Genomic DNA, 12,775 nt, shown 5'->3' on the forward strand with positions numbered 1-12,775 from the left:
ATACTTAGGCACAACAAAGAGGAAGCTATCAAAGAGTCAGGCTTCTTTATTTCATTTATACTATTTATTTGATTTGTACTATTGTATATGGGGTCTGATCAACTATTTTCTCTTCAGAATTATGTTGAGACTTCACTCTGGTCATTCCAGTACCACCATCTAGTCATGATTTGGGTGCTGTACCTGTGTCCCCTAGTAGTGATACTCGATGCTGCTCTGTAGAACCCTGTGGTTGGGAACAGTGCAGTGTGGGGCAGCACAGGTAGCAGCCTCTGCCAGTGTACACTGACCATTGTGGTTTACCCCTGTCTGCATTGTAGGAGTCTTCGGAGGATGTCTCAGGAGGCTTGCCCTTTCTGGTAGACCTGGCTTTAGGTCTGTCTGTGTTAGCTTGTTCCATGTTAAGAATCCTGTACAATGGACCAGAAATTACCAAAGAAGAAGAAGCCTGTCAGGAGCTATTGCGGTCCAAACTTTTACAAAGGTAACAAAAAGGTTGAATTTCAGCTAGTGTTGCCTGCAAAGGAAAAGGACTTTATGTGGAAAATCCTTTTGGTACATTTCCAGGGTGATTGTGCCTACTGCCTGGCAATCTCGTGGGTGTCATTGTGTCTAAGAAATAAGATGAAAATTACACCATAGTGCTTTCTGGCCCTTACTTTACTAAATTTAAGATTACATCTTTGAACTGCATAAGCTTTTCTCCGACACAATTATTGTCTAATTAAATTGAATGATCCCCAAGAGGATGAGTGGATGTGTGATAAAGCAAACACAGCAAATGTTTATTCGTACAATCTAGACAAATGTGTCTGTGGACATTAACCATGTCATTCATTCAGCTTTTCTGTACATTTAAAAGTTTTAATGATTAAATATTGGGGGGAGCTAGATCCCCAAAGATGGGCTTTCATACAATGCTCATTTTTCTTTAGCTTCTGGAGAAGGTTTGATGAGTAATTAACACAGAATGTGATCCTTCATATGTTTGATGTGTCTGCAAACATCCAATAGCTTTCCAATAATCTTGATGAGAGAGGAAGTGAAGAGCCTCTTTTCTGTCTGCTCAGGTGCCAGTGGCAGGTGGAGGCCAATGGTGTGATCTCCCCTGCCCTTACTCCGAGCCCCTCTCCACTGCCTCTGACCATAGAGGAAGACAGAGAATTCACCTACCCCTCTGATGTCCTCGTGCCTCCCGTTGGAAACTACTTTGATCTGCCTCGGATCAGGCTGCCTCCAGGAATCATGATAAAGCTCAGGGAAATTTCTGGGCGTGCTAGACCTCAATTTAGACCAAGTATAAAGTATGTTGCTGTGTAGTGTTTTACTTTTCCCAGTAGGAAAAAAAAGTTTAAACAATTGAAATGGGTGTATTTCTTCTGTGGTCTAGTAAATGAAACTTTAATTTTATGTTTACTCTATGAGTGTTAAAATTAACCGAGTCTGGAGGGCCCACCAGGCAGTATTCCAGATTAGGGGCTCTCAAAATTTGGTCTCCTAGTCAGCAGCATTGGCATCACTTGGGAGCTTGTTAGTTCTTGGATCCCATTTTACACCTGTTGAATCAGGAGGTCTGAGGATGGGGCCCAGCTTAACAAGTTTCCCATGTGACTGATAACATGCTAAAGTGTGACAAGTGCTAGGTTTATCTCTAGTATTTTGACCTACTAGCAGTCAGCCTCTACTTTACTTTCCAGAATGTAGAGATATGTGTTTATTTTTGATGCCTAGAGAAATGGTGAGGAGTTCTGTAATCTAGAATGTACAGACTTACAGTTACAGATGTCTGTGGTATTCTTGCTTAAAGTCAAGTCTGTTTTGCAGGCCTCTGCTCTGCCTCCTGAGGCAGGATTTCAGAGAGAAAACTTTAGAGAATATATGAAATTTGAAATGAAAAAAATACAGAAAACACTATTGTTTTCAGCCCAATATCCATAGGCACTGAACACTGCAGGCCATAATACTGCATAAAATTAATTAGTGGATAGATGCTGCTGAAGATCCTTTCTTAGCCTTAGCCCTCTTCCAGCTCTAATATGTCTCTAACTCAAAATATAGCAATCATAGAAAATGAAGTCTTTTTTTTTTTTTTTGAGAGGGAGTCTCGTTCTGTCACCCAGGCTGGAGTGCAGTGATGTGATCTCGACTTACTACAACCTCCGTCTCCCAGGTTTAGGAGATTCTCCTGCCTCAGCCTCCCGAGTAACTGGGATTACAGGGACATGCCACTATAGCCAGCTAATTTTTGTGTTTTTAGTAGAGACAAGGTTTCTCCATGTTGACCAGGCTGGTCTCGAACTCCTGACCTCAAGTGATTCACCTGCCTCGGCCTCCCAAAGTGCTAGGATTACAGGCTGAAGTCTCTTTACTCTTGATTTTCAGCTTTATCAGCCAATGTCAGTTTTATCATTAATATACTAAATTATTTGCCAACATAAGACTCCCAACAGTGCCATTATACTATGCATACCTCTTACTCTATTGTAACAAAGGAAGTGTGATGAATATTTAATATCTTTAGATCAAAGCCTAAGTTCTCCAACCTATAAAATACTCTCTTGGGCCTGGGGCATGGTGGCTCATGCCTGTAATCCCAATACTTTGGGAGGCCAAGTCAGGAGGATCACTTGAGCCCAGGAGTTCAAGACCAGCCTGAGCAACATAGCGAGAAACCCCCACCCTAAAATTTTTTTCTCAAATTAGCTGAGCATGGCAACATGTACCTGTAGTCTCAGCTACTCAGGAGGCTGAGGCAAGAGGATCCCTTGAACCCAGGAGTTTGAGGCTGCAATGAGCCATGATTGCTCCACTGAACTGCAGCCTAGGTGACAGGGGGAGAGACCTTGTCTCTAAAAAAATAAAAAATAAAAATAAAATACAGTATTGAGAAGCTGAGAGCATGGCATACATCTGACTAATTTCCATTGTGGTCACAGAGAAGTGATTCAGCCAGACGTGATGGAGGAAATGGTGGTATCTTGTGTTATTAAGCACTTGAACTTGGTTGATGCACTGCAATCTCTAATAAATTTCCAATATCAAGAAGAACATGCTGAAGAATATGATTTGTTGTGTAAAATTATGGGAGAGACTTTTAAGAAGCTCAATGCCATGGAGAGACAGCTGCAGGTAAATGTCTGATAACTATTGGAAATAATTTCTTTCATGGAAATAAAGAAATTTAGAATGTGATCTAATTTTTAAAATTACTATTGTGACTAAAATTTTGAATTGTACTTGTTTTTATTTTGCATCTATTTTAATGTATTTATTAGAGTGTTGCAGAACTGGAACAAAAATGGCAAAGTGAAGTTGATGATGCCATGCAGGGGAAACTGGAGAACAACATGCCTTTCTTTTATGATTACCATTTTAATGAGGTGAGCAAAGTGTATGATTTGTCTCTGGGGCATTGCCATTTAGAGAGCAAAGGTATATACTCGTGTGTGTGTGTGTGTGTGTGTGTGTGTATGTGTAGAGGTAAAATAATGTCATTTCCTAAAATGTTGCACACTCCAAAACTGTACCCATTCTTTAAAAGAGGTTAAATGAAAATTGATTAGATCAACATGCAGTACAGAAATAATTACTCATGAGGTTGTTTTTCTAAATGATTAATAGTTTTATAAAGATACATAAGGAAGTTGTCATCATGGTCAAATTTTGCTTTCAAGCCTTAAAAAACAAAAAATAGGCAAAATTATAAGCCCTGAAAGAATTCCCAGAAAGTAGTCAATGCCATTTTTAATCATTAAAATATCAAATAATAACTTACAAATGAGTTTCAAGCATAGAAATATGGACCAAAGGTGGTGGTTTTTCTCTGAAATTTTCTGTTCATTTTAATATATGTATAGTAAAACTTGGTTCTTGCAGATCCTGCATACATCTTTTTTTTCTTTAGAACAAAATGAAAGAACTAGAACTTTTGTGTTCAATGAAGGAAGTCTCCTTTGATGGGAATGATCTTGAAAACATGGTCCTATCACTGAGGTTAGTGGTATTAATAACTATTAAGGCTATTATCACCTTGATGCTCAAAACACATTGTAAAGGTCTAGTCTCTTAATAGATATATTTTTTTATGTTGTGAACTTACTAAATATTTTAGAGTTGGAACTCATTTGGTAAATTGGAAGTTTTGGTTTTAACCTTCAAAAGTTAGCACAGGCATTTGAAACAGAAAAAGAAACCAGAAGTGGCCAGATTTTCTAACACTGTTCCTTGGATGAGGAAACAGGGAAGTAAGCAATGTTGATTAGGTTACTTTTGCTTAGTTTCCCCTGTGTCTTCTCTTCTTCGTAAACATTTTTTTTAATGGTTGTTTTTGGTAAGCTAGAGAACAACTCAATGCACATCCATCTCTCTTTATAGGGAGAAGTTCCTACATGAAGTGAATTCTCTTATTCAGAAACCCTCACACCCACTGGCTAAAACAAAGACGTTAGTGAAGAGTTTAATGAACCGAGCCGAGCTTTTGCTGCATGTCACCATCGCGGCCCAGTCGGGCCTCACGAGAAGCATCTCTGGGACCCCTGCTGAAACACCAGGTACTGCTCAAAGATAGCCCCTAATCGGCTTCTGGTCCTACTCTGTTCATATAAGACACGTCAGCTATATTTTGAAAAATTCACTCTTCGGTACTCCAAGAAAGGAAAACAAAAGGAAATTTTAACATATTTAGTTTTGCCTTATACTTTCTCTACAAAGCACTTGAGTGACAAAAGAAAAACAAAGAAATACTTGTATGTCATTAAATTCCTGTGGTCAACTTCTTGTTTATTCTATATTATTTTATTTTTTGAGACTGAGTCTTGCTCTGTCGCCCAGGCTGGAGTGCAGTGGCGCAATCTCGGCTCACTGGAACCTCCGCCTCCCAGGTTCAAGCAATTCTGCTTCAGCCTCCCGAGTAGCTGGGACTACAGGTGCATGCTGCCATGCCTGGCTAATTTTTGTATTTTTAGTAGAGATGGGGTTTCACTATGTTGGCTAGGTTGGTCTTGAACTGCTGACCTCAGGTGGTCCGCCCGCCTTGGGCTCCCAACATGCTAGGATTACAGGTGTGAGTCACTGTGCCCGGCCCTGTTTTTGTTTTCATACTAACATATATAATTAGATTTCATAGTATATACAATTAGTCAACATCATGAATCTTGTAACATCATTTTTTCCTCTTTTCTCGAAGCCGAGTTTGCATTTCATCTTTAGTAATTATGTGGAACCTTGTGCTATGACTTCCTGGGAGTTAACTTTTTCTAGGTCACATTTTATTTATTTATTTATTTTTTTGAGATGGAGTCTCGCTCTGTTGCCCAGGCGGGAGTGCGGTGGCATAATCTCTGCTCACTGCAATCTCTGCCTCCCAGGTTCAAGCAATTCTCCTGCCTCCGCTTTCCAGGTAGGTGGGATTACAGGCACTTACCACCATGCCCAGCTAATTTTTGTATTTTTAGTAGAAACAGGGTTTCGCTATGTTGGCCAGGCTAGTCTTGAACTCCTGATCTCAGGTGATCCGCCCACCTCAGCCTCCCAAAGTGCTGGGATTACAGGTGTGAGCCACGACGCTCAGCCTAGGTCACCTTTTAATTGTTAGCCTAAAAATGCATCTCTCAGGAAAATCATTGAGTCTTCTTACTTAAGACAGGATCTGTAACATAGCACAGCCCACAAGCATTCATTCTTAACCTAAGAGATAAAATTAAATAAACATGTTCTTAAATGAAAGCGTCCATGTTACATAGCCCCATTGCCCAGTGAGCAGTAGGGAGCAGGCAAACTTGTTTTCATCCCAGCTGGTTATCTAAGGCGCTTCTCACTTGGGATTTGAAGTCTAGGAGGACTCCCAGGGTCTCACTCTGTAATACAGGTTCTCCCTGAGAACTTCAGGGGAAGACACAGGTTTGGGAGAGAGACATGTACTGAGTGTGTGATACAATCACATGCCAGGATGGTCTGCTATACACATAAGCCGACCACTTGGTAAGGCTACTAGTACTGTCTCAGAGGCTCTTGACCTCAGAGATAACAGTATCTTCAAAAAATTATACTTTTTTAATATTTAAGCTATCTAACCACTCTTAAGACAGATACAAAATGGTTTTCTCAGCTGGGCACAGTGGCTCATGCCTGTAATCCCAGAACTTTGGGAGGCCAAGGCAGGAGGATCGCTTAGACCAGGAGTTCAAGATCAGGCTTTGCCACATAGCAGGACCTGGTCTCTACAAAAAAACATAAAAATTAGCCACACATGGTGGCATGCACCTGTAATCCCAGCTACTTGGGAGGCTGAGTTGGGAGGATTGCTTGAGTCCAGGAGTTCAAGGCTGCAGTAAGCCATGATTGTAGCACTGCACTTCAGCCTGGGCAACAAAGCAAGACCCTGTCTCTAAATAAATAAATAAGTGAAAATTTTAGAAAAATAAAACAAAATGGTTTTTATCTGCACTTTCTCAACATCTTTTTTCTTAGCTAGGCTTGACGTATAGTTTTATCTTCTTTCCATTTAAAGATTGTTTTATAAAACAACTATTTCCCTGGACAGGATTAAGGAGTATGTCTTATAGAAAGACCCATTCAGATTCCAACTCAAGTGTGATATTTATTCTTACCAACTATGATCAAAGCAGAGGTATCATCAAATGACAGTAAATCAGCTAAATAGATCTGGGGTTAAAGCGGGGAAAAAGGCCATCTCTGAAAAAAATGGATTTGGATGTATTTGAATTAAGAAATTTGGGCCAGGTGTGGTAGCTCACACCTGTAATCCTGGCACTTTGGGAGGCCAAGGTGGGCAGATCACTTGAAGTCAGGAGTTCGAGACTAGCCTGGCCAACATGGTGAAACCCCATCTCTACTAAAAAAATACAAAAGTTACCTGGGTGTGGTGGTGCACGCCTGTAATCGCTGCTACTTGGGAAGCTGAGGCAGGAGAATCACCTGAACCTGGGAGATGAAGGTTGCAGAAAGCCGAGATCACACCACTGCACTGCATCCTGGGTGACAGAGCAAGACCCATCTCAAAAACATAAGAAATTAAAAAATGTTAAAAAAAGAAATTTGTGCTTTCTGGCAATTACTTGCTATGTCCTCCCTTGCTTTTTAGAATGCTTAGGTTAAAGTGAACATTGATAGCTGTGAAATTAAATGAATTTTCCAGCTTTTCTTTGGAAAACCAATTTAATAAAAGTTTTAATTTTTTTAAGTTAAAATAATTTTTAACCTAATACTTAGGTTAAAAAATTGATGTAAAAACCATCAATATGCTGTGCTAGCTAGATTGGTGGCTGAACTGTGATAGAAAGCAAAGATACACTTAGACTGTTGGGTAGTTCTGTGTTGCATTTGGCTGTTGTACAGATAGCAGAAATGTCAGCCTTTTTATTCCTTTTTTTCCAGCTTGTAAATCAGCTTCTGAAACAAAAGTGATATCTCATGCTGTCAGGCAGCCTGTTTTTCTTCGCAGCATGTCAGCTCCTTCTGACCTGGAAATGATTGGTAATGAAGATTTGGAATTTACTAGAGCAAATCAGAGGTAAATGGCTAATGGCCAGGGTTGGGTTCCCACATGCAGCTGAATGCGTTCATCAAAACAAGCTCCCTGAGTGTGTTTCTCGTCTTGCCAGTCTGTTCTGTGTTCCCTGTAGGCGTCGCCACGTGACCAGCCACCGCAGCAGCTCCTTTACACTCCTGCAGTCGCTGGCCATTGAGGACAGCAGGGACAAGCCCACCTACAGTGTCCTGCTAGGGCAGCTGTTTGCTTTCATCGGCACCAACCCTGATCAAGCTGTACGTCATGTTTTGCAGGCTCCAGATGAATGGCACCTAACAGCATGAGGGATCTTGGGGCAGTTAGCAGGAGTCAGGTGTCCTTCCTTCTTGTGCATTTCAGGTGTCCAGCAGCAGTTTTCTTTTGGCTGCACAGACAAGGTGGCGGCGGGGAAACACTCGCAAGCAGGCACTGGTACACATGCGGGAATTGCTGACAGCTGCCGTGCGAGTCGGGGGAGTGACACATCTTGTGGGTCCAGTAACAATGGTCCTTCAGGGAGGACCCAGGTTAGTTGTTTCTGTTAGTTTATACTGTCCTTTCTAGAATGGTCAGAGGCGTTCCAAAGATTATTCCTGGGGCCCAAACATAGGCGGTAGTATTTGCTAATGTTTTCCTCTAAAATATTTATATAAAAGTGGTACATGATCTTGCAAAAAACTCAACATATTAATAGAATGTAAAACTCTTGGTATTCACCGTTTTCTCCTAAATTCCACTCTGTCCATTAGGAGCTCATTATAGCAACCATACTTGCATAAGCAGCTGTATAATTCTTTTTGTACACATAAGTGTGTTTGTGTGTAAAATTTTTCAACTTAATTCAGATTATATTATCCGTGCCTTTCTATAACCACAGTTGTTTTGCTCAGTATGTCTTAGATATCTCAGATATGTTTTCATATCAGTACATACAGGTCTGGTCTGCTTTATCTTTTTTTTATTTGACACAGCGTCTCACTCTGTCACCAAGGCTGAAGTGCAGTGGCACAATCTCAGCTCATGGCAGCCTCCGCCTCCCGGGTTCAAGTGATTCTTGTGCATCAACCTCCCAAGTAGCTAGGATTACAGGCACATGCCACCACACCTGGCTCATTTTTATATTTTTAGTAGAGATAGAGTTTCACCATGTTGGCCAGACTGGTCTCAAACTCACGAACTCAAGTGATCTCCCTACCTCAGCCTCCCAAAGTACTGTGATTACAGGCATGAGCCACTGTGCCCAGCCTTTTTTTTTTTTTTTAAACAGGTTCTCATTCTGTCACCCAGGCTGGCATGCAATGACGTGATCATGGCTCACTGCAGCCTTGACCTCCCCAGGCTCAAGCGATCCTCCCACCTCAGCCTCCCAAGTAGCTGGGACTATGGGCACGTACCATCATGCCCAGCTAGTGTATTTATTTTTTGTAGAGATGGGGTCTTGCCATGTTGCTGAGGCTGGTCTCAAATTTCTGGGCTCAAGGGATCCTCCTGTCTCAGCCTCCCAGACTGCTGGGATTAAAGGCATGGGCCACCATACCTGGCTGCTTTAAGATTTTTAAGAGCTCATAGATATACATTATATAGATGACCTTTTCTAAAAAAATTAACTCATCCTCTACTGATGGACACATAGGTTCATTTGTCTTTATTTCTTTTGCTTTTGTTTTGTTTTTGCATTAACAACCTCGTTTTACCTGTATTTTTGTATATTTCCATGACTGTTATTACTGAACCAATTTCTAAAAATGTAATCGTAGATACTAACTCTGAAGATGATTTTATAACTCATTTGTGAGTTGTTCTATATGAGTTTCCTATTGGGCTTCAAAGATCTTCAAGTAGAAATAGAAAATGCATTTCTCTACAAGCCCTGGACTTGAGCTGCTGGAGGTGAGGAATTCTGGCCAATAGGCAGAGAGGGTCCAGTGACTGGAGGAAAATGGGTTAATTAAGGCTGAAGTGAGTATCTTGAGAAATCTTGAGATCCTCCCACCTCAGCCTTCCAAGTAGCTGGGACTACAGGAGAGGTCAGACTATTGTTTGGAAACAAGTCCAAAATTTCAGTGGCTTAAAAGATAAAATTTTGTTGGGCACAGTGGCTCATACCTATAATCCCAGCACTTAAGGAGGCCAAGGCAGGAGGATCACTTGAGGCCAGGAGTTCAAGACTAGCCTGTGCAATATAGTGAGACCCTGTCTCTACAAAAAAGAAAAAATTAGCCGGAGTGGTGGGGGCATGCCTGTGGTCTCAGCTACTGGGGAAGCTGAGGCAGGAAGATTGCTTGAGGCCAGGAAGTGGAGACTGCAGTAGACTATGATCGCATCACCCTGCACTTCAGCCTGGGTAACAGAGCAAAACCTTATCACACAAAAATAAAAAGAAGACAGAATTTTAGGTCTTGCTTCTGTTCATGATGGGTTCATGCTGGCTCGTGGTAATCACAGAGGAGGAAACCACCACCTCGGGAGCTGCCAGGCTCCTTGTCAGAACTCTCGCTCATTGACCAGACTTGCCACTGTCCAGCCAACCACAGCGTGCCCAGAAAGAAATAGTGAAAAGCCCTCATGATTACCATAGCCTATTTCCAGAATTTAATTTCTCCATAAAACTGGCAACACTATTCCTTTTCCCCTCTATTATTGTCATTTGTCAGAAACTTGAAAAAAAAAATGTAGAAAATGCCAAAAAATAAAATGAAAATCACCTACAAGTACACCCTCTTAAGGTAACATCTGTTAACGCTTTAGTGTCTGTGTTCTAACCATAGATGTCTCCCGTAGTGTTCTTAGTGGTTCTGTAGCACTGCATTATATGCTTGAAACTTTAACAAATTCCCTATTTTTGAACATTAGGTTAGTTTTGCTTGTTTGTTTTTGCTATTGTAAACAATACTATGTTGCATGTCTTTGTAGACAAATCCTGATAGTTTCAGTTCTAAACTAATATTAATTGGTATAGAATCAGCCCTATGTTGTGTTTTTACATTGTGAAAGTTTTATTTTATATCAACTAGGTTTTCATCATCTGCTAATAACTGAAGTGTGAACTCAAAAACAGACACTTAGCTAATCCATTTGAACTTTAGTTGTCTCATTAATAAAACTGCCTTGGCTAGGCACAGTGGCTCAGGCCTGTAATCCCAGCACTTTGGGAGGCCGAGGTGGGAGGATTACTTGAGCTCAAGAGTTTGAAACCAGCCTGGGCAACACAGCGAAACATCATCTCTACTAAAAGTAAAAAAAAAATTAGCTGGATGTGGTGGTGTGCATCTGTGGTCTCAGCTACTTGGGAGGCAGAGGTGGGAGGATCACCTGAGCCCAAGAGATCAAGGCTGCAGTGAGCTGTGATCGTACCACTGCACTCCAGCCCGGGTAACAGAGCAAGACCCTGTCTAAAAAAATTTAAAAAATAAAAAAAAAGAAAAAGCACTTACAGTATTCAATGCTACTTAGATTATTGTAGACATGTCTGAAATAATTGGTTTCATGATAAAATATGTTTGGAAAATGTTGAATGTCCTCTGCTTGTAGAGATGCCATTCACTTTACCCTTACTGAAGGCTCTGAAAAGTCTACAGTAGTCTGTTTTAATTTCCCTAACCCAGGATTTCCCAGACTTTTCTGGAGTGTGGACCACTGTTTTGGAGGCACACCTAAAACTTCTGTCCAGCAGTGTTGCATAGTTTGGGAAACACTGAGCTGGATATTCTCCAAGATCCCTTCAGTTCTGGATTCATCCAGAAACTCTAGAGTTTCTCAAGAGGCCTCTCCTGCTCACATGGTCACAGCCACTGTTCTTGACGTGGTTCAGGAAGCCTGAGCTTTGGTTTCTGTTTCACAGAATTGAAGAACTCACTTGTGGTGGGATGGTTGAGCAGGTCCAGGAAGCCTTTGGCGAGACCATGACCTCCGTTGTGTCTTTGTGTGCTCGTTACCCTATCGCTTGCGCAAATAGCATTGGACTCTTATGTACCATACCTTATACCAGGTAAGTACGGAAAGGCCTTTTGTTGTATGTAAGTTACACTGATGTATAGTCGGTTAAGTGAAAGTATTTTTAATTTTAAAAATTGGATTTTTTGCTTCCATTATCCAGAACTAGCTATACAAAACTTTTCTCCTGAAAGACACTTAAGGTTCCTAGGTAAATTTCTTATTATTGAGTTCCTACATGACTAAATGCAGCCATTAGGATTATATTACATTGTGAAGATACAGAGGTTCAAAGAAAAATAAAAGGTCCCTAGGAAATTACTTACATATTTGGCAGGAATATTTTGCATATGCACATTTATTTCCTCTTTTGGGTCACTTAGTTACTAATTTGAAGATGTCAAGCATTCATTGAATCCCCTTAGGACAAAATATATGATTTTTTTACATCACTGCAACATTGAGTTGATTCCATCGATTTTTGCTTTGATATTGTAGATAAATCAGAATTTGAAGTTCCTTATTAATGAAGGGAATCATCATTATAAGAAAATCATTTTGTGTTTGATTACACATGGCAGTATCCTAAGTTGTAGGGAAGGAACTACACCAGCATGTTTTATGCCCCTTTGAACCTCACGTAAGAGTTTCCTGAGTGTTGGTCAGTTACGTTTATCTAGTGTAATCCATGACCCTTTGTCAGGAGTGAAGAGAAGTGCCTGGTACGCAGTGGCCTTGTGCAGCTCATGGATCGACTGTGTAGCTTGAGCAGTCAGACCGAGTCCGGCTCCAGTGAGAAACAGACCAAGAAGCAGAAGGTGGCCACCATGGCCTGGGCCGCCTTCCAGGTGCTTGCCAACCGCTGTGTTGAGTGGGAAAAAGAGGAAGGTGAGATGCCGGACTCCTTTCTAGAGCTCACTGATTTCTTCTATTGGTGTGTTAGTCTATTAGGTTTTTTATGCTAAATGAGAGAGAGAAAGGCTCCATTAAATGACATGATCAGATGGGTTAAATCAGTGGATGATTTCATGAGAGACTTTTCCTCAGTGTGGTTCTATGAAAACTTATAGCATTACGATGAGACTAAATGATATCCCCGTACCCTGAAGGAGTACAGTTATCCCAGGAAATTGAGAAGGTATTTTTTATTCTCTCCCTGTCAACACTGCTAACAGTTTCCAAATATATTTTTTAATTAAAAAAATTTATTGGCCAGGCGCGGTGGCTCAAGCCTGTAATCCCAGCACTTTGGGAGGCCGAGACGGGCGGATCACGAGGTCAGGAGATCGAGACCATCCTGGCTAACACGGTGAA

General features: G+C 41.1%; 1 protein-coding gene across 7 annotated transcripts in view; it reads left to right on the forward strand.

Annotated features, from left to right (window-relative positions):
* Positions 1–12,775, forward strand: part of HECTD4 (HECT domain E3 ubiquitin protein ligase 4) — a 229,395-nt gene that overhangs the window by 132,369 nt on the left and 84,251 nt on the right. For all 7 annotated transcript variants that reach the window (XM_017847150.1, XM_017847162.1, XM_017847117.1 and 4 more), the window contains exons 24-34: positions 321–484; positions 1,071–1,304; positions 2,937–3,129; positions 3,276–3,380; positions 3,905–3,993; positions 4,375–4,550; positions 7,396–7,531; positions 7,644–7,785; positions 7,889–8,055; positions 11,370–11,516; positions 12,165–12,349. In XM_017847150.1, the coding sequence (XP_017702639.1) occupies positions 321–484; positions 1,071–1,304; positions 2,937–3,129; positions 3,276–3,380; positions 3,905–3,993; positions 4,375–4,550; positions 7,396–7,531; positions 7,644–7,785; positions 7,889–8,055; positions 11,370–11,516; positions 12,165–12,349 (1,738 nt within the window). The remainder of the gene's footprint in view (positions 1–320; positions 485–1,070; positions 1,305–2,936; positions 3,130–3,275; positions 3,381–3,904; positions 3,994–4,374; positions 4,551–7,395; positions 7,532–7,643; positions 7,786–7,888; positions 8,056–11,369; positions 11,517–12,164; positions 12,350–12,775) is intronic.

Source organism: Rhinopithecus bieti, unplaced genomic scaffold (genome assembly GCF_001698545.2).
Source record: "Rhinopithecus bieti isolate Rb0 unplaced genomic scaffold, ASM169854v2 scaffold_947, whole genome shotgun sequence".
Classification (NCBI taxonomy): Eukaryota; Metazoa; Chordata; class Mammalia; order Primates; family Cercopithecidae; genus Rhinopithecus; species Rhinopithecus bieti.